We start from the raw sequence: 21,316 nt of genomic DNA on the forward strand, positions 1-21,316 counted from the left end.
GTACATGGTGAAATTTGATTGCTATAGCCTTATTAAAGAACATGTCATAAGTTACCAACATCAATTGATAGTTAAATAAAACCTATAGAAGATATTTTAAATCATGGCATTATATTATAACTTAGTATTTGGCTTATTAGTCATTGAAATGGGATTTTTTACAATCTTATCCCTCCCATTTCCAAGAGCCATTAGAAGAAGTGTATTAGCTACTGCTAGTGCACCATTTCGAAGTGAACAATTTCAAATTGCTATTAAATGTATATTAGGATTTGTTCTTGTATTATTTATTGATTCAATTAATCGTGTATATTCAGTTACTGCAGAATTACATTCTTCAACTAATTCAGGAGGTTTACAAGGTACAATTATGAATGATAGATCAGAAATTCAAGCAAGAAGATTTTATGCTCAAAGAAATATGTATCTTTGTGGATTCACTTTATTCTTAACTTTAATTTTATCAAGAACTTATTCTTTAGTTGGTGAATTAATTTCTACAAAGGATAAATTAGATAATCTTAAGGCTAAGGGTGGCGAATCTAATCCTGAAATTGAAAAATTAAAGAAAGAATTGGCTGATAAAGATGAAGATTTACAAATCTTGAAGGATCAAGCTAAAAGCTTATCAAGTCATTATGATGAAGTTTCTGACTCTAAGGTTAAATCCAGAAAGAGTTAAATGTTAAGAGTTAAGAGTTAACAGAGTAATAGTGACAGTTGTAGCTGTAGTTTGTTCTTTATTTATTTATTCATTTATATATGTATAGCTAGATAGCACTGTTGGTAATATATATATATATATCGTTTCATTTATCGACTATTTTCATAAGCATTACTCTTGTGTTTTGGAGTGAATTGAAACTCTGGCCCAGCCTTACCTAAGAACATTTCTGTTATTTTAATCCAATCTTTATAATCAGTTGATCCTAATAATGTTTCTAATTCATTTCTTCCCTTCCATGCTGGAGGTCTTTGATTAATCTTTGGTGGTAATCTTTCTAAAATTCCAATTGGAATATATCTATGAGTAAAACTTAAGAATTCACATAAAAATCTTCTAGCTAATCCTACTCCATATTCATCAGATCCCCAATGTTCAATAGCAAAATTACTAAAAGTTCTTAAAATTTCTAATCTTTCATTGGCACTCTTATCTAAATATTGTTGAGATTCTATTTCTTCAAATATCCATGGTTTAATTAATGCACCTCTGGCAATCATAACAGAATCAACTCCATCAATTGCCATAGCTTTATACCAATCTTCATGAGTATAAATATCTCCATTACCAACAAACCAAGTTGGTTGAGTATCTGATTTCTCTTTATCATCTTCCTTTTTCTCATTCCAAGTTTTAACTGTTTGAGCTACTTCTCCAATATATGACCAATCAGCTTCTCTTGTATAACGTTGTTGTCTAGATCTTCCATGTAAAGTAATGGCTGCAACATCATTTTCTTTTAGTATTCTATCAATTAATGGAATAGCAGTATTTTTATAATCCTTTGTACCTGTTCTCATTTTAACAGTTACGGGAATATCTCCCGAACAATAATTCATAGATTTTAAAATTCTTAATAATTTAGCGGGTTGATCCATTAATGCTGAACCTTGACCTTGTCTATATAATAAATCAATTGGACAACCACAATTTAAATTTATCTCAGAAACATGTGTAGTTTCTTTGTATATAGCTTCAGAAACTTTAGCGGCTTGATAATGTTTTGAAGTTGCAATTTGAACTCCAAAGCCAGGGTATTCAGATTTATGAGCCTTTGGTAATGCCCATTCAGCAGCAGTTGCTTGAAGCATAGGAATTGTAAGTGCCATTTCTGAATAAGTAATATCAGCTCCTAAAGTTTTCATTAATCTACGATATGGTAAATTACCCACGGTAGTTAATGGAGATACTATCTTAGCATTCTTTAAATATAACTTTTTCTTTTCTGCAACTTTAAATGGGGCTTCAATATATGCTGCTTCATTATCTTTACGTTTTTCTAAATTCTCTTCATTTTGAACTTGAGAATCAATATATGGAATTATTTGATCTGCTAATTTAAAAATATACTTCTTCTTTCTTAATAAATCCTTTGCAGAATGAGAAATCTTATTAACTTCCTCATCTTTCTTTATTTCTGAATCGTCTTTTCTTAATAATTTACCTTCAACATAATGTGATTTTAACCATCTACATTTCAATCCAGTAGGACAATATCCAATGGCTTGATAAACAGGACAAATTCCATCGACATCGGTAGGTTTACTAGCAAGATATTCTTCTACATTATGACTATTACGACATTGATCTGGTCCAAATGAACATTCTCTAATATTGTCTGGATCTAATAAAGTTGAACATAATCTTATTTCTTCACGTTTCTGTTTTAAATCACGATTCTTATTTTGTCCACGTCTCTTCTTACCACCAGAAGGATTTTCCGGTTTAGATCTTTCTCCACCTTCAGCTTCATCATCATCATACAGAGCTGTTGATTCACCATTATTAGCAGGATTTGAAACAATATACTCGGCCTTAATAACTGCTACTCCCTTAGGATATTCAACATGTTGTTTTTTGGTCTGGGTTTGAGTTTCTGTTTCTACTTCAACTCCATCAACTGCATCTGCAGCTCTTTTTTCTGGTGTAGAAGTCATGATATATCCCACTTGATCTATAGAGTTACTTAGTGCTTAGTGCTTAGTGCTTAGTGCATAGTGTGCTTCGTGAATTTTTCACTATTACATAATTTTTTTGCGACACTGCGATGGGATGAGTTCTATCGCTAAACATGTCCACTAAATCAATGGAGATTCATATGACATACATTATAATGTTGGTCTATGTAGATGTTGTATAAGTCTACTTCCTTTATTAGTAATTTGTAATTTCTTAATATACTTGTACTTGTACTTATACTTATACTTATACTATACTTATATTTATCATAATTCACTTACTCTATGTCATTACGCACATCGTAGCGCATTTTCGCATTTCGCATTTCGCAGTAGCTCATCCTCATTAAAAAAATTTCAAAATACCCATACTCTAATGATTCACTATGAGCAACAAGGAAGCATGGTAGAACCAACAGATAAGAGACGTAAAGTTGAGATTCAGACCACTCCAAAGACCAAGAAAGCTTCTAGAATATTCAGTCCTTTCCGAGTCTTGGGGAATGTATCTAATGAAATTCCATTTGCAATAGGTACTTTAGGTTCAACCTTTTATGTAGTAACTTCAGTTGGAAGATCTTTTCAAATTTATGATGTGGCTACATTACATTTATTGTTTGTATCTCAGAATCAAACTTCATCTAAAATTACAGCATTAGCTGCTCATTATCATTATGTGTTTGCATCTTATTCAAATCAAATTGGAATCTATAAAAGAGGAAGATTAGAACATAGTCTTGAATGTCCTACAACTAGTTCAATTAATAAATTATTAGTATTTGGAGATTATTTAGTGGCTGTATCAGCTAAGGGAGAAACTTTTATATTTAAAAAGCCAACAACTAAATCAGCAGAATTATATTCAACTTTAAAATTTTCATTAAATGAAGATGTTACTGGATTAATTCATCCTCCAACTTATCTTAATAAGATTGTATTAACTACCACTACTGATTTATATATTATTAATATTAGAACTGGTAAATTATTATTCAAAACAAACTTTTCGGAAACTATTTCTTGTATTGAATCAGCTCCAGTTTTAGATATTGTAGCTATTGGAACTTCTACAGGTAATATTCATTTATATAACTTAAGAAAAGCTAAAGTTATTTCAAAATTCGGAGTAGGTAATGAAAATAAAGTGGTTAGTGTATCATTTAGAACTGATGGTTCTAATCATTTAGTTGCAGGATTAAATAGTGGTGATTTATTTTTTTATGATTTAAATAAGAAGTCAAGAATTCATGTATTAAGAAATGCTCATAAAGAAAGTTATGGAGGTATTGCTAATGCTAAATTCTTAAATGGTCAACCTATTGTCATTACTAATGGAGGTGATAATCATTTAAAAGAATTTGTATTTGATCCAAATTTATCAGCTACTATTGCTGCACCTCCACGTCATCTCAGATCTCGTGGTGGCCATTCATCACCTCCAACAGCAATTGAATTCCCCAATGAAAATAAATCTCATTTCATATATAGTGCATCAAGAGATAAATCATTCTGGACTTTTTCATTAAGAAAAGATGCTCAAGCTCAAGAATTTTCTCAAAGAGTTAAACTGAAACAATCTGTTCGTGATAAATTCCCTGAAATTGTGGCTATTTCATCATCTCAAGCTCGTGAAGGAGATTGGGAAAATATAATTACTGCTCATAAAGATGAAACTTTTGCTAGAACTTGGGATTCTAGATCAAAAAGAATTGGTCGTCATAATTTAAATACTATTGATAATGGTATTGTTAAAGCCATTTGTATTTCTCAATGTGGAAATTTTGCTTTAGTTGGATCTACCGTTGGAGGAATTGGAGTTTTCAATTTACAATCGGGAAAATTGAGAAAAAGATATGTTTTACATAAAAAGGGGGTCACGGGACTTGCTATTGATGGTATGAATAGAATGATGGTAAGTACTGGATTAGATGGAATTGTGGGATTCTATAATTTTACTGAATCAAAATATTTAGGTAAATTACAATTAGAAGCTCCAATTACTTCTATGGTTTATCATAAATCATCTGACTTAATTGCTTGTGCATTAGATGACTTAAGTATTGTTATTATTGATGTTCTTACTCAAAAAGTGGTTAGAATTTTATATGGACATACTAATAGAATTATTGGTATGGATTTTTCACCAAATGGTAGATGGATAGTATCTGTTAGTTTAGATTCAACTTTAAGAACTTGGGATTTACCAACCGGTGGATGTATTGATGGTATTAGATTACCAAGTGTTGCAACCAATGTTAAATTCTCACCAATTGGTGATTTCTTAGCTACAACTCATGTATCAGGAAATGGTATATCACTTTGGACTAATAGATCACAATTTGTACCTGTTTCAACAAGACATATTGAAGAAGAAGAATTTTCAACTACTTTATTACCTAATGTATCTGGTGATGGTGGTTCTACATTATTGGAAGGTGCATTAGATAATGATAATGAAGAAGTAGATGTTATTCAAAAATATGAATCAGTTAAACAAATAGATTCTAATTTGGTTACTTTAAGTCTTGGTCCAAGATCTAAATATAGTACTTTAATTCATTTAGATACTATCAAACAACGTAGTAAACCAAAGGAGGCACCTAAGAAACCAGAACAAGCACCATTTTTCTTATCATTAGGTGGAGAAGTAGTAGGTGATACTGCTAGTGGATCCAATGGTAATGAAAAGAATCAAAATTCTAATGGACAATCTTCAGAAGATACAAGTAAATTACGAGCTTTAAAGGATAATGGACATTCATTTGAATCTAAGTTTACTACATTATTGAGAGAAGGAGCAGAAGCAGAAGTTAAAGACTATACATTCTTCTTACAATATATATTGGCAGCACCACCATCAGTAATTGATTTAGAAATTAGATCATTAAATGCTTTCCCTCCATTAACAGAGTTTACACACTTTGTGGAAGCATTAACTGCAGGAATTAATTCCCATACTAATTATGATTTATTCCAATCATTATTTTCAATGTTCTTAAAGAATCACGGAGATGTTATCCGTAATTTCAAAGATGAAAGTGAACTTTCAGAAGCGCTTGATTTATGGTATAAGTCCAATGATCCAAGTCACGTTGACGAATTAGTGAAATACTGTTCAGGAGTTATAGGATTTGTTACGACTGTGTGAGATACTCCTCCCTAACAAAAAAAAAATCTTTAGCCAGAAGTCCGGTACATAATCTCCAAATATCATCAAAAGTTCCGGCTAAGGCATAATGGTTTAATTATAAATAGTTAATAAGTAGAATATATATAATTAGCTTTAAAGTCCATAGATGTACAGCCAATGAATATAGATATAATAGAGCCCATCAATCGGATCCATCTATCTTCCAATGGCAAGATTACGGCGATATACTATTTAAATGGACGACTTTTTGTAGGATTTAGTAATGGAGATCTTTCAATATATTCTACTACTATAACTGAAGATAATGATGATAAATTAAAATTTGAAACTTCATTTCATAATGTTACAAGAGATTCATCCAGTATAGATAAAATAAGTCATCTTCCAGTATCCAATGAAAATACTAATAAATTAATATTAATTATCCTGACTATAGAATTATATCGAATTTATGAAATTATTGGTAGTCATGTAAATTTAATTCAAGAATTAGAAGTTGGAGTCGATTTTATATATGGAAATTATCAAGAAAATCGATTATTTATAACAGGATCTAAAAAGAAAGTTATTATCTATAAAATAATTAATAAAACTAGAAATATATTACAATTTCAAAAATTTAAAGAAATATCGGTTAAGGATAAAATTAAATCAATTACTCAATATAATAATACAAGTATTTTAATTGGTTTAACTAATGATTTTTTATTACTAGAGTATAGTAAAGAAGAAAATAATAAAAATAAAAATAAAAATGATAATGATAATGATAATGATAATCAAATTAATTTCCATATAAAACCTTTAATTATTGATGGATTTGGAGGTAATTCATCATTTAGTTATTTCGGATTATCAGGATCTACTAGAAGTTGGAATATTCCAATAGATAATAATGAAATATTACTTGTAAAAGATAGTCAATCAATATTACTTAATAATGATAAAATTATACCGTCAACTATTAAATGGAATTCAAATGTTCCAACTCATATAACTTTCATATCTCCAATTTATTTATTAATTATATATAATAAAAAATTAGAAATTATAGATTATACAACAGGAGATTTAATTCAAAAATTTCATCATCAAATAAATTCAGTAGTTCAATTAACATTAGAAAATAATATAATTTTCTTATCTTCAAGTACTGAAATCTTACAATTTAAAATTATTGATTATCAAAAGCAAATAGATCAATATTTAACTATTACTGGTAAAGGATCTAATAGTGGTAATCTTAAAGATCCTCAAAATGATTTAAAAATTGTAGGATTAAATAAAGCAATTAAATTAGTAACTAAATTAAGAGATACAAGTAAATTTTTTAGAAGTGATAATCCTGAAAAGCAAAGATTATTAATACTAAGAAAACTTTATAAGAGGAAAGCAGTTGTATTATTTGAATCATATTTTAAATATCATGAAGCCTTGGAAGAAATTTGTTCTGAATGGATGATTTCATTTCGAGATGTATTAGCATTATTTCCTGATTTCCTTAATGGAGAGAAATTCTTAAGTAAAAGAAATGAAGATGAAGCCAGTAGTATGCGATCATTTTCTACTAATGTTGTTAAACGAGTATCAATACAAGATATTCTGATTTTAGTTAATGAACAACTGGGTACAGAAAGTCCTGCTCCATCAATTCGAACTAATACTACAAGTAATCATGGAAATATTAATGGACCATCACAATCAAAAGCACAAATTACTGCTTCAAATATTCGAAAATTTTCAAAAGCAGTTAAATATTTAATTGTTTATCTAACAGATCAAAGAAGAATTAATATGAGTTTTTTAAATGATATGACTATTAAATGGAAAGGTATTGAATTAACTCCTTATGATTTATATATTGGTAAGGGAAATATGAAGTTATATTTAAATCAAGTTGGAAAGATCATTGATACTTCATTATTTTTATGTTATTTTTATACTAAACCAATGTTATTAGGTCCATTATTAAGATTACCTAATAATTTTTGTGATGCTAAAGTTGTTAATGATTGTTTATTATCTACTAATCAAATTCGTGAATTACTTGATTTTTATTATAGTCGACATTTACATGATTCTGCGTTAGAAATGTTATATAAATTAAGTCATGAAGGAGATCATAGTCCTGATTTAACTATTGAATATTTAACTAAATTAAATAATGATGATTTAGAATTAATATTTCAATTTGCATATTGGGTTATTACTGAAGAATTAGATTTTGATAATCAAATTTTAAAATCTCAATTAATATTTATGAATGATTCTTATGAATGTGAAAGTTATGATAATTCTAAAGTTTTGAATTTTTTTCTTGAAGTTTTAAAGCTGGAATTACTTGGTATAAATTATCTTGAATGGTTAATTTTTAAGAGTGAAAAGGCCAAGATTCTTGATAAATTTTATACTAAATTGATATTATTATATATTGATCAATTAAAGGCTATACCTGTTAAAAATGGTGAAGATGAAACAATTGTTAATCATGAAGTATATGGAAAATTATATAAATTTTTACAAACAACCGATAATTATGATCCATGGGTAGTATTAAAACAAATTCCATTTGAAAGAGTTGAATTCTTAAGATTTGTTGTATTTATTTATAAGAAATTAGGAGAACATGAGAAATCTATTGATGTATTATTTAATCAATTAAATGATTTAGATAAAGCAATGGAATATTGTTGTGAAATTTATGCTATTAATAAAATAACAGGTCAAGGATTATTACAAAAATTATTAGAAGATTTACTTATAAATTATGATGAAAATATTGATTTAATTGAGAAATTATTAAATAGTCAAGGTTCAAAAATGTCAATATTAATGGTTATGACAAGTTTACCATCACGATTCCCATTACATAAACTTCTGTCATTCTTAAATAATCAAGTGATTAATTCTCAAAAGAATACTTATGATACAAGAGTTGTATCACAACTCTATAAAGTGGGGTCACTTAAATTATATGATAAAATATTAAACATTGAAAGTAAAGGTTACGTTATAAATTCTGGTAAACAATTGTGTACAATATGTAATAAGAGACTTGGATACAGTGTATTTACGGTAGATAAAAATGATCATATAGTTCATTATGGATGTGCTACTAATAAGAAGTGGTAACCGTTACATACATAATATTCATATATAATATACATAATAATTAACAACGTACATATATAATATAATATGTACATACTTAAACTACTCTCTTATCTATGGGCAGGTACCCCACGAAATAAAATATCCTGAAAATCCTCTTGTCAACCACAAAACTGCTAACACAACGCTCACGAAAAATAAAGTCCATCGTTGGAGGGGGAAAAACAAATTTTCATAGCCGGGATGTACGACCGAGATTGAAAAGTTTACCATAGTTAACGTCTTATACATAGTTAATTGGAGTCGGTTTGAGTGGTAGTGAATTAACGTGAAGCAACCGAATTGAATTGAGTCCAATTGATTCTGTTTTTATTAAGAAGCATAAAGTCAAAGTTAAAGTTATCGTATGAGTTCAGGAAATACTAACCCAAACCCAAACCCAAACCCAAACTTATCTCCATCGGGAGGTATAAGGCTTCCACCAATATCATTTCTATCTGGAAGTGTACCAGGAGGTCTGGGTAAGTTACCATCAGCCAGTAATTTGGGTATAAGTAACTTTTTAAATAATGCAGACGACGATGTTCGTGTAAAACAAGAAGAAGTGCCGCATCAACAGCCACCTCAACTCCATCAAATAGAACATCAACTGCTGCTGCACCAACAACAAATATCTCCATCTACTCAATCTGTAGTACCAACTCAACCACAAAAAGATATTCAACATCAATCTCAAACTCAGTCTCAACAGCAACAGCAACAATTACATCAAGATCAATCTCATCTGACTAACCCACATCATCACCATCATCATCATCACGCGCATCCCCAGAATCCTCATCATCACCACCACCATCACCATCATCATCATCACCATCATCATCCCAATGGTGTAGATGGTGCTGCTAATGAATCCACTAATGTGAATGAACCAATAGGTACTGTTTCTGCTACTCCAATAGTTAATGCTGAACAAATTCAAGAACCAACACTTAAAAAGCAAAGAACTGATAATCCTCTACCAATAACATTTAATGTTGCACCTATACAAGACATAATAAAAGAATATTTCCCAAATCTTCGTTATTTAGGGAGTGTCATATATAATCCAACTACTACATGGGAAACTGTACAGATCAAAACTTTGTATGGGTTAAAACCCGAACATGTAGAAAGATTCAGAGAGATTCAAGAATTATTTAAAGAGAGAAAACATGAAGAGACTATCAAATATATTCCAAGTATTTTACCATTACCCTTAGAATATGTCAATAATATAATTGAAGTTAAAATTCCTTATCGATTTATTAAAAGATTTTTGTTAATTAGTGATAATAAAAAGAGAGAAATTTGGGGTGGAATTAATGGTATATATACTGATGATAGTGATATATTACAAATATTACAACATATTGGATTCTTTAATGGGAAAATTTCAGGATTAGGTCCATGGAATGAAGATTGGGATTTAAAAGGTATTGTTAAGCCATTACCAAGAATTGGTAAAGAGATTGAAGGAGAAAAACCAGAACCAGAATCAGAACAAACAGTATTGGGAGACTTATCTGTTGAAGTATTATTATTACCACCTATTCTTAAGTACTATGGATATTATAATAATGGATTGAATTCTCGTTCATGGCATAATTTAAATAAGCATCAAGGGTTATCAATTGCTATTTATAATATTAAATGGGAGAGTCAAGGACTGGTTTATTATGATCGATTAAGTTCCAAACAATATAATAAAGAAGAACAAGTCGAAAGAAAACTAGTTAATGATGAATCCAGTCATGAAAGAGAAGGTTGGAAATTCAATTACGAATATTATAAACTGATTAAGGAAAAGTATGATAAGTTGAAAGAACAGGAGAAAGAAAAAGAAAAAGAAAAAGAAAAGTAAAAAGTAAAAGAAAGTGAACAAAAACCAAAGGCTTGATTGAAGGGAGAATTAACTAATAGTTATTGCTAGTATTATTATTATTTTTATTATTATTATTATTATTATTATTTCTTTATGTATTATATTAAATTTTATTATCTTCACGGTATAGTCGTGTGCATGTGCCTCGGATCACGAGGCCTATTGTTCGGTTGACTAGAATTTGTAGAAGAATAATTACTCCAGTAAACAATATAGGTTAAATATAATTAGAAAAACAATAAGTTAAATCCTGGCTTGTATTTACATGAGCCCGTTCATTCTAATTACATAAGTATTCTAGTTGTACTCCAGAGTATAAATGGGTACTGCCTCCCTATTCTCAGCCTCAGTATTCAATGGTTTCTTTATCGGATGAACTAAACCAGAAAATTTCTTTTTTTTTTCCCTTCCTTCATAATTTCTTGGAGTGAGACGACTTCTTACATATTTAAATTACGTGCATAGTTAACGACACTAATTAGTGAAGAATGTAGCGATGATGACGAAGGGTGTAATAGTTTACTGATGATTTAATGATTTAAGGAGTTTGAATAGTGGGAAATAGTATCCTGTAGTGTAGAGACTCCTCGCATTCAATTTAATGAGCCATAGAACCCCATGTAATAAACTGAAACTTCATTGTAAGCTCGATATGCGGGACAAAGTGTCGGAGAACTCTTGCGACTTGGTCTAAACAATTTTATAGTACTGCGGGAGTTTAAACTTCCATTAAACTTGACCAAAATCCTTTGCTCTTAACCATATTTTCTTTTTTTGATAATATTGCAACTTCTGTTTCTTTTATTGACTAGATAGGATAGCCCTGAGCAAATCAAATCAGTCAACCATTAGATAACAGTTTTCACCAACCCTTCCTACATTCGAATAACACTATATCGTTCTTAGTCGGATCTTTGATTTTCTTTTCTTTCATCCTTCTTTCCCTAGAATGTCACATATCTTTATCCTTTGATTCATAAGTATACTTATTTTTCATTAAGGAATAATCAACTAATAAACCTATCAATATTGCCACCACCATTTATAGAGAGTTCATTTGCATCCCACTTTACCTTCACCTTTTCAGTTCATACCATAACATACCATTTATTAATTTGGATTTTGCATTATAGTCATTGGTAGTTAGTTTGTTATATTATATTATATTATATTATATTCTACCTTCCTTAGTATACTCAGTCATATCTAGCTATACAAATGTTTAATGATAAATCAAGATTTATAAAATCATCTACCCCTCTATCCAACTCTTCAAATTCTTTATCAATCCAAAATCAAAATCAAAGTCAAAGTCCTTCAACAAACACAAAATCTATTCTAAATAAAAAGAGATCTATTAGAACTTTGAAAGTATCTTCTTCACAATCCTTCACTTCTTCTGTAACTCCAGGACCTCCATCTTCCCGAGCTAAACATTCAAATTCAAATTCAAATTCACATTCAACCACAACTGCAACTAGCGCTCCTACAACTTCAAATTCTTCAACTTCAAAATTATCATTTTTTAAGAAACTAGCTGTTGAATTTAATTTATTCCTTTTCAGATTAAGATCTATATCTGAAGAAGTATTTACAACTGACGAATTAGTAGCTGATTTATTCACTGAAGTAGATTCTGACGATCAGCTTGATAGATTAGTTCGTCATTCAAAAGGTTATAATTCAATGGAAGAAACTTTTCTACAAGAATTTAAGAAGTTTAAAAGTTTAGATAAAATGGTTGAATATCATCAACAAAAAAGTCATAATAATCAACGTATTGGTACAAGTAATAATAACAATACTTCAACTGATGTTAAATCTTCAACAACTCTTATAAGTGATGGTCAAACGAAATTGAATTATACTTTGCAAGATTTCATACGACAAAGTTTCACTCCTGAACAAGAAGAAAATGTTGAGGATGGAGATGCAGATGATGAAGATAATATAAATAATGGTGAAGATTTATTAGATATTGAAAATATTGATGATATTACTTATCATGATCTTGATGTCTATGCTTTAAAGCAGGAACTTGAATCTCAAAAGAAAAGTATTGTCAATGATGCATCTATTAATTTAGGGTTGACACTTTGGGAATTCAGAAGAAATAAATGGCTTCAAACTTCAAGTGAGAATGAACCTAAGATTCAAGCTCGTATTGAAAGTCTGTCTATTAATCATATCCCTAAGGATTCATATGTTAAAATTTATAATAATCTTGTTGAAAAGAATCGTACTTTGAGGAACGATAAAAAGATTAATTTGGGGGATTTAATCAAAATTATTAATGCTGGATGGATAGCTGAAGAAAAATGGGAAAGAGCTGCTAAAGGATTACCATAAATTTATGGTAATCCTTTGTTGATTTATCCTACGAAGTCATGATTTGCATCTACATTTATAGAACCTTTCTACCTAACTACACTTGACTAATTATTACTTTAATGGTATTATTTGCTGACGTTATATTTAATTTTTTTTTTTATTTTAAGTTTCTATCTACATATCTATTATTTATCTAATTTAATTTATTCATTATATAACTATATATCTATTTTAATCTTCTTTATTTAATGGGTCATTATGCATATGTCATCGTTTCTTTATTTTATATTTTCTAATTTATAATTTATATTTAATTCAGATGTGTTTCAGTTAATAATTTGAGTGTATATTCTAATATTCGTAACTCTTGATCAATCAATTCAGAACGAGATTGTAAATTGGTTATAATATTAACTGTTTGAGTCGGATGATTATGAGAATGAATATTTAATACTCGATGACAATCATTAATTAAATTATTCAACTTCTTCTTCTGGTACATTAATCGATCATAATTAGAAGCTATATCTTCGTTCAATTGTTTATCTATTTCATCATTTAATTGATGAATGGTTGAAATTTTATCAATTAAATGTGATGAAGATTGAAGTGAAGAATTGGACTTTATTAAAGAATAGATTGATGATGTTAATTGTTTAGAATATTGATTGGAAGCTTTTAGTTGATTCAATTGATTGATTTTGGCTTCTCTTAATATATCATTATGTGATGACATGATTAATTATGGGATGGTACATTCCTTATCGATTGTCTAAATTGTTTTGTGATTATAAAAAAAAATGTATATATAGATCGCATTTATGGAGTATCTCCAACTGTAAATAAATATCTGGGCAAGATTATTATCGATAATGTCGTTAGAATATATCACTCAGGACATTTTATTTGTTAGGAAACCCGCTGAAAATCTTTCCTTACTCTCAATTGATGAAATATATCAAGAATTGGATTCATCATCAATCAATTATGATACGGTAATTGATCAATTATATCATATAATTAAATCCAATAATCATATCTCGAATATTAATCAATTATTAAAACTTTGGGAAATCAGACTTAACCTTCTTGTATTTAGTAATCGTGTTGATATAGCTCAACAAGAAGCTATTAATCTAAATAATATTCTTTACCTTCAGGAAAACATTAAAGATGAATCTATTACAGTTTATCCATTACCAAAACTTGATCTTAAATACTACAGATTTCTTATATTAATATTAAAATTAAAATCAGAACAAGTTAGTGGTACTAATGGAGCAGTATTTAATCCTGCTGTGGGTTTAAATATAATCAATGAGATCTATAAATTGAATTATCAACTTCGTTTAAAAGATACAAATCAAGTTCAATTGAAGTTAATTGATTTAAGTTATAAATTAATAATTAATCTAATACGATTGAATAGCTTTAATACATTACTAACCTTTTTGAATGGGGTTATTCATGAATTGGTGATTAAGACTGGAACTGCTGATAAATTAGAAGATTTACAGTCTCAATATTTATCTAACTTAATAGTCATTGCTTTAATTGTTAATAAATATTTATTGACAGAAACGGATTCAAGTAAGGAATCAATCAAAAGGATACTATCATTTAAATTTACTGAATTATTTAATAATCAAGTCAATCAATACACATATGATACTTTCTCTTATATCATAAATAAATCAGTTTCTAACATTGATGATTTTATAGAGGAACCAATTCTATTTAAAACGGTCATCAAAATACTTGGATTATGGGACTTACTTGATAATAATCCTTTAGTAACTTTACAACATAAAGAATCTGATCTAGAACCAGAAGAATTACCATTAACACTAACCTTGAATGAAACTCAACAAGATAATGTTAATGGAATATCTATAGTTGATAAGATATATAATAAAGTTAATAATCAGTGGTATAATCATTTAGATAAACTGTATGGATTAAATAGATAATTAATTATAATAGATATTAGGTCCTAGGTCTGAAACCCTAGCTCTCGCACTTTACACGTGATTTCACATACCTGTATATAAATTTCTCACTAAAATAAATTTTCACCCATAGTTAACACTAACAATTTCTCCTACACATACATAGTGCGAACAAACAGGAAGTCAAGCTCATTTTTCAAAAGATTTTAAAAAAATTTAATACATAGTTAATACACTTTTGATATAACCATCCTTAATTAACATCATCAAAAATGGCTTTACAAGACGTTGTTACTCGTGAATACACCATCAACTTACACAAGAGAGTATGTAATATTGTAATATAAACAAGTGTGAATTTAAACGATTGAATATTGAAGGGAAGAAGTCCCAAGAAATACTGTTAAGAATTGAATCAACCATCCATCAAGAAATATAACATAGACAAGTAAAACAGAAGAAATTCAAAAGAACATGAGTAGGAAAGTAAAATATCATCAATGTGATTCTATCCAAGTAAAACCTGGATAGAAACAATATGAATTATCAATTATTAATCAATAAAGAAATTTCATGTTCAGGCAATATTATACATACCCTACTACCATTATAACCAACCATAATTATTGAAAGCATACTACTACATTTTATCAGCAAGTCAAATAAATTCAAAGTCCAGAATATTTATCATTATAAAATGTAATTCTTACTTTGTTTAAATTCATTCTCGTAAACAATTAATTTTAGGTGTAAGAAAACAATATACTAACAATAATTTCTTTCTAGTTACACGGTGTCCACTTCAAGAAGAGAGCTCCAAAGGCTGTCAAGGAAATCAAGAAGTTTGCCACTTTACACATGGGTACCACTGATGTCAGATTAGATCCAAAATTAAACGTTCAATTATGGAAAAGAGGTGTTCAAGGTGTTGAAAAAAGATTAAGATTAAGAATCTCTAGAAAGAGAAACGATGAAGAAGATGCTAAGGAAAAATTATTTGCCTTTGTTGAACCAGTCTTTGTTCCAACCACCAAGGGTTTACACACTGTTGTTGTTGAAGATGATGCTTAAATTAGTTTGAATTAATTTCTTAACTACTACATTACAGGATCAACTTTTAGAATTATAATCTTAACATCACTACCAATCCCCTTATACATTTCATGTTCAAATAATAAATAGTTCTTTGTATACTAACTCATCAAAAAATACAAATTCATATAATTTATGTTATATTGTTAAATCAGTTTATGCTCATTAGAAGCTATGTAAAGAGCGATGTAGATCTGCTTGAGCTTAAAGCTGACAGTTGAATCGTAAGCTTAAATATAAGTGTCAGCACAAATTGTATTACGAAATTCTACAATATTATAATTCGATATTTAACAAAAAATCTTTCTTCTATTAAAAGCTAAACATATATCCTTACATGCATAAGCTATTTACAGTTAGTAAACACAGTTTTAATTAATTATTTAAATTTATCTCAAATTAAAACAGTTCATTCGACTCTCAACATAGATCAGTGTAACTATGACAAATAATACCAGATCATTGCAATAAAGGCCATGGATTACCAAAACGGTAAAAACCTTCGAATGAAAGCTCTTAATTGGTATGAAAGAAAAAAAACTATCATCATGAAAATTATGTCATGAGTCGAACTTATTGAATAGTTTCAATTTGAAGTGTTTCTATAGTTTCTGACTAGAAGCCAATACATACTTTTTAATTGATACAATGATTCATTTGTTAGATATACTGATAACAATCTTCTTGTCGGTACTGTTACTGTTACTAAATCTGTCAGCAGGTTAGAAATTTTTTCGTAGTGTCTCTCATCTGTGCTGCCAAATGGAAAAAGTTTCCGGGTAAATTTATGCAGCACTCAAATAGTATTCATTGGGGGTTGCAAAGTATAGAGCTCTGGGATTGCAATAATACTCTATTGCAATTAGATTGGAATTATAAAGTCTGAATTGTACTATCGTTCTGTTACGTCATAGTCAGGACAAATTTTTTTTTCATTTTAAAGCAAGTGGTATAGTTATAGTTGTTTATTAAATTGGCAAAGAATTAAGCGGAAGTTAGCAAAGACTTTGTTTGTTTTAGTATAATAATAATTCGAATAATATCTAAATATGCTTATTGTTATTAAACATAATAGTCAGATACATTAGTAGTACCAAAGGTAATGTGATGGAAATCAACATTTCCATTAGTCACTTGGGCTTGTAGTACAGACTTCGTCCAATGTTCAGATTTTGCAATCTTTCCAGCTCGGGGAAAGTGTGACAAGCGAAAAACGTACCGAGGAAAATCAGTAAGCCTGGAGACAATCTCGCCCACGAAATTTGTGGAGTAGCGCATAGACTAAAAGGTACTTAAACCACTAACCTACCACCACAGAAAAGTAAAAGATACAACTATCTAATAATTATTGGACACAGGTTAAAGTTCTGAGTATTTGATATTAGAACAATAACCATGCCATCAGTTTTACAATCGCAAAATGGTTCTGGTACTGTTTCTGGTTCTAATGGCCATTATTTAAATGGATCTCATCCGACTCACGAGTCAGTTACAACAGTTGCAAATGTTTCATTTGTTAATGATCCACAATTATTTATATATAATGCCATTGAATTATCCCAAGATCTCTTTACAAAACTTTTTGGAACTGATTTCGAACTGACTTCTGGCGATAATTTTGTCTTAATAAAATTATTAGGTTCCCCGGATTATTTCACTAGTTTCAAAATATTTAAAGTATCAAGTATAAATAATCGTACAACCAATTTAATTAGTTTTATAAATAATTCAAATTTATCTAGATTTCCCATCGATAAATTAACTTTGAATTCTGCCACTATAAAATCTATAAATATTCATGATATCCCTACTTTATCACAAATTTATGTTTCTTTACCAAATGAAATTTATCGATTAATAACTGAAAAATCAAATCAAACTATTAAACATTTATTCTTGAATCAGTATTTGTTGGATAGTGGTAATGTTATAAATGATAATGATACAATTAGATTAATTAATGGGAAAGTTAAACTTTGTGAACCATTATCTCAAGGATTAGTTAATAATGATACTAATATTGTTTTAATTAATCAAGATGATGATATTGAACATGAATTAATTCAATTTGAAGAATCCAGTGATGAAAATGAAAATGAAGGTCAAGATATTGAGAATGAATTAGATGATGAATCTGATGAAGAATATAAACTTGGGGATAGTGAATTTTATTCCCGATTAGAGACAGAATTAGATTTATCTACATATTTACAATCTAATTTACACTTTAATCCAATTCTGTCAGCTATATCTTCAACACCAACTAATTTACATAAATTTCGAGTTAATTCATTACCTGAAAGATTAACTATTGAACAATTACCTTTAAATTGGGAAAATGAAGATTCAGAATTATTTGTATTTATAAATACTTCAGATTTAGTTAAATTAAACTTTGCTGTATTTAATGGAGATTTAATTAAATTAAATTATATGAATACTAATAATCATGAAGATTCAGTTATAATTAGAATCTTTACATTCATAGAACCAAATAAATCATTTTCATTAAATCATGTTTATTTATCACCTATATTATTAGTTAATTTAGGATTAAATTCTCAATCAAGAGTAACATTTGAATCAATTGAAAAATCATCTGATTCATTAAATGATACATTACCAATAGCAGATTCAGTAACTATATCAAGAGTTTGTTCTCAAATAACTATGGATAAAACTTTTCAAAGAAATTTCTTTTCTAGTTTAAAAACAAGTTTATCAAATCAATTTAAATGTGTTAAACAAGGAGATTTCTTTCCTGTTGTTTTAGATTCGGTATTATCTAAAACCATATTTGATCATATTAATGATTCAAATAATAGTAATACTGGAAGTAATGATGATAATGCTACCGATGATATTGCCACTAATGATGGATTAGATGTTCTCCCTATTGGAGATCCTGATTCTGTAGCTTGGTTTAGAATTGTTGAAATAAATGGTAAACAATCCATTACAAATCAATATATTATTGATCCTTCAAAGACTTTATTAGTATCTTCAGGAGTAGAATTTGTAAAATTACCTCCAAATGAATTTTATCAATGGTATCCCTACCTTAATTTACCACCATTATTTAATTATAATTTAGTTTCTAAAGATTTTAAATATGCTAAAGATTTTAAGAAAATCTTACAAACTTGTTTAAATTCCAAGATTAATCTTAAAACTACTATATTATTAAATTCATTATCTCGAGGTATTGGTAAAACCAATTTAGTTCGAAATATGAGTTATGAATTAGGATTAAATTTAATTGAATTAGATTGTATAGATATAATTAATTCTGGACAAGAATTAAAGACAGTTGGAGTTTTAAGTGGTAAAATTGATAAATTATTAGTAAATCAACCAACTAATACATTTAATGCAAATAATAATAATTCATATAATTTAATTTATTTAAAACATATTGAATCATTATGTCCATCAAGTGATGATAATGATCAAAATTCATCAATTAATACTTCTTTATCATTAAAAATTATTCAATTATTACAAGAATATCTTAATAAATATTCAAATTTAATTATAGTAATGAGTTGTAATAATTATGAAAAATTAAATGATAATATAAAATCTTTAATTAAATTTAATATTGAATTTACTGTTCCAAGTGAACAAGAAAGATTACAAATATTTAAATTTTTAATTAATAAAGAAAAGAAACAATCATGGACAAATATTGATAATAATCAAGATATTAATGATTATTCATTTATAATTAGAAAAGATATAAATTATAATACACTTGCTTTACAATCTGCTGGATTAACTCCTCGTGATTTAATTTCAATTATTAAGAAATCAAAAAAATCTGCCATTAAAAGATTAACTAAATTATCTAAAGAATTAAATATTAAACTTTCTAATCTTATAAATATAGGAGATGGAGGTATTATAACTTGGATTCCAGAAGATTTTAATCAAGCTATTAATGAAGCTCGTAATCAATTTAGTGATTCTATTGGAGCTCCAAGAATTCCTAATGTAAAGTGGGAAGATATTGGAGGTTTAGATTTAGTTAAAGATGAAATCTTAGATACAATTGATATGCCATTAAAACATCCAGAACTTTTTAATAATGGTTTAAAGAAAAGAAGTGGAATTTTATTTTATGGACCTCCAGGTACTGGTAAAACATTATTAGCTAAAGCAATTGCTACTAATTTTTCATTAAATTTCTTTAGTGTTAAAGGTCCAGAATTATTAAATATGTATATTGGAGAATCTGAAGCTAATGTTCGTAGAGTATTTCAAAGAGCTAGAGATGCTAAACCATGTGTTATTTTCTTTGATGAATTAGATTCTGTTGCACCTAAAAGAGGTAATCAAGGTGATTCTGGTGGAGTTATGGATAGAATTGTTTCTCAATTATTAGCTGAATTAGATGGAATGAGTAGTGAAGGAGGTGATGGAGTATTTGTAGTTGGAGCAACTAATAGACCAGATTTATTAGATGAAGCATTATTAAGACCAGGAAGATTTGATAAAATGTTATATTTAGGAATTTCAGATACTAATGATAAACAAACTAAGATTTTAGAAGCATTAACTAGAAAATTTAAATTAGATGATGATGTTAGTTTAGAAAAAATTGCTGAGAAATGTTCATTTACATTTACAGGAGCTGATTTTTATGCATTATGTTCTGATTCAATGTTAAATGCTATGACAAGAGTTGCAAATGAAGTTGATAGTAAGATTAAAGAATTTAATAGAAATTTAGAATCTGAAGGTAAAGAAACTATATCCACTAGATGGTGGTTTGATAATATTAGTACTGAAAATGATGTGAATGTGTTAGTTAAAATGCAGGACTTTGAAAAGGCTCAACAAGAATTAATTCCTTCTGTTAGTGCAGAAGAATTACAACATTACTTGAGAGTTCGACAAAACTTTGAAGGTAATAAAGAAAAAGCTGCCAATAACAATAATAACAATACCCAACCAGTTGAATCCAATGGATTTTCTAATGGAACAGCCAATGGAGTAGCCAATGGAAGTGAAGAACACATTTCCATTGATTTTAGTAATAGTAATGAGAATTAGACAATTTACGTTTAGTCATAT

General features: G+C 28.5%; 10 protein-coding genes across 10 annotated transcripts; 8 read left to right on the plus strand and 2 right to left on the minus strand. All coding sequences in view use genetic code 12, as the record gives it.

Moving 5' to 3' along the window:
- The first annotated feature begins 53 nt into the window (after positions 1-53).
- Positions 54-793, plus strand: RJT21DRAFT_120006 (uncharacterized protein). Its single transcript, XM_064881599.1, has one exon. It carries the CDS (start codon positions 104-106, stop codon positions 680-682), a length of 579 nt encoding a protein of 192 aa, XP_064738293.1. The 5' UTR covers positions 54-103; the 3' UTR covers positions 683-793.
- Positions 794-2,940, minus strand: RJT21DRAFT_120007 (tRNA dihydrouridine synthase). Its single transcript, XM_064881600.1, has one exon. The coding sequence runs from the start codon at positions 2,659-2,661 to the stop codon at positions 814-816; it is 1,848 nt and encodes a 615-aa protein (XP_064738294.1). The 5' UTR covers positions 2,662-2,940; the 3' UTR covers positions 794-813.
- A 129-nt stretch (positions 2,941-3,069) lies between these two features.
- UTP21 (rRNA-processing protein) lies at positions 3,070-5,950 on the plus strand. Its single transcript, XM_064881601.1, has one exon. It carries the CDS (start codon positions 3,086-3,088, stop codon positions 5,828-5,830), a length of 2,745 nt encoding a protein of 914 aa, XP_064738295.1. The 5' UTR covers positions 3,070-3,085; the 3' UTR covers positions 5,831-5,950.
- On the plus strand, positions 5,951-9,019 carry RJT21DRAFT_120009 (uncharacterized protein). Its single transcript, XM_064881602.1, has one exon. The coding sequence runs from the start codon at positions 5,990-5,992 to the stop codon at positions 8,963-8,965; it is 2,976 nt and encodes a 991-aa protein (XP_064738296.1). The 5' UTR covers positions 5,951-5,989; the 3' UTR covers positions 8,966-9,019.
- On the plus strand, positions 9,020-10,902 carry RXT3 (Rxt3p). The gene has a single exon (XM_064881603.1). The coding sequence runs from the start codon at positions 9,351-9,353 to the stop codon at positions 10,845-10,847; it is 1,497 nt and encodes a 498-aa protein (XP_064738297.1). The 5' UTR covers positions 9,020-9,350; the 3' UTR covers positions 10,848-10,902.
- A 1,184-nt stretch (positions 10,903-12,086) lies between these two features.
- On the plus strand, positions 12,087-13,217 carry RJT21DRAFT_113695 (uncharacterized protein; the record flags this gene model as incomplete). Its single annotated transcript, XM_064880190.1, has 1 exon — positions 12,087-13,217. The coding sequence occupies one exon, from the start codon at positions 12,087-12,089 to the stop codon at positions 13,215-13,217; it is 1,131 nt and encodes a 376-aa protein (XP_064738298.1).
- Positions 13,218-13,509: 292 nt separating this feature from the next.
- On the minus strand, positions 13,510-13,935 carry RJT21DRAFT_1005 (uncharacterized protein; the record flags this gene model as incomplete). Its single annotated transcript, XM_064879712.1, has 1 exon — positions 13,510-13,935. The coding sequence occupies one exon, from the start codon at positions 13,933-13,935 to the stop codon at positions 13,510-13,512; it is 426 nt and encodes a 141-aa protein (XP_064738299.1).
- Positions 13,936-14,071: 136 nt separating this feature from the next.
- Positions 14,072-15,169, plus strand: RJT21DRAFT_1006 (uncharacterized protein; the record flags this gene model as incomplete). Its single annotated transcript, XM_064879714.1, has 1 exon — positions 14,072-15,169. The coding sequence occupies one exon, from the start codon at positions 14,072-14,074 to the stop codon at positions 15,167-15,169; it is 1,098 nt and encodes a 365-aa protein (XP_064738300.1).
- Positions 15,170-15,313: 144 nt separating this feature from the next.
- RJT21DRAFT_120014 (60S ribosomal protein eL31) lies at positions 15,314-16,384 on the plus strand. Its single transcript, XM_064881604.1, has 2 exons — positions 15,314-15,474; positions 15,935-16,384. Exons 1-2 carry the CDS (start codon positions 15,421-15,423, stop codon positions 16,217-16,219), a joined length of 339 nt encoding a protein of 112 aa, XP_064738301.1. The 5' UTR covers positions 15,314-15,420; the 3' UTR covers positions 16,220-16,384.
- A 1,145-nt stretch (positions 16,385-17,529) lies between these two features.
- Positions 17,530-21,295, plus strand: PEX6 (AAA family ATPase peroxin 6; the record flags this gene model as incomplete). Its single annotated transcript, XM_064879801.1, has 2 exons — positions 17,530-18,320; positions 18,366-21,295. The coding sequence occupies exons 1-2, from the start codon at positions 17,636-17,638 to the stop codon at positions 21,293-21,295; spliced, it is 3,615 nt and encodes a 1,204-aa protein (XP_064738302.1). The 5' UTR covers positions 17,530-17,635.
- Between the last annotated feature and the right edge of the window lie 21 nt (positions 21,296-21,316).

This window comes from Scheffersomyces amazonensis (genome assembly GCF_036850825.1).
Source record: "Scheffersomyces amazonensis strain UFMG-HMD-26.3 chromosome Unknown RJT21scaffold_3, whole genome shotgun sequence".
NCBI classification, from domain to species: Eukaryota; Fungi; Ascomycota; class Pichiomycetes; order Serinales; family Debaryomycetaceae; genus Scheffersomyces; species Scheffersomyces amazonensis.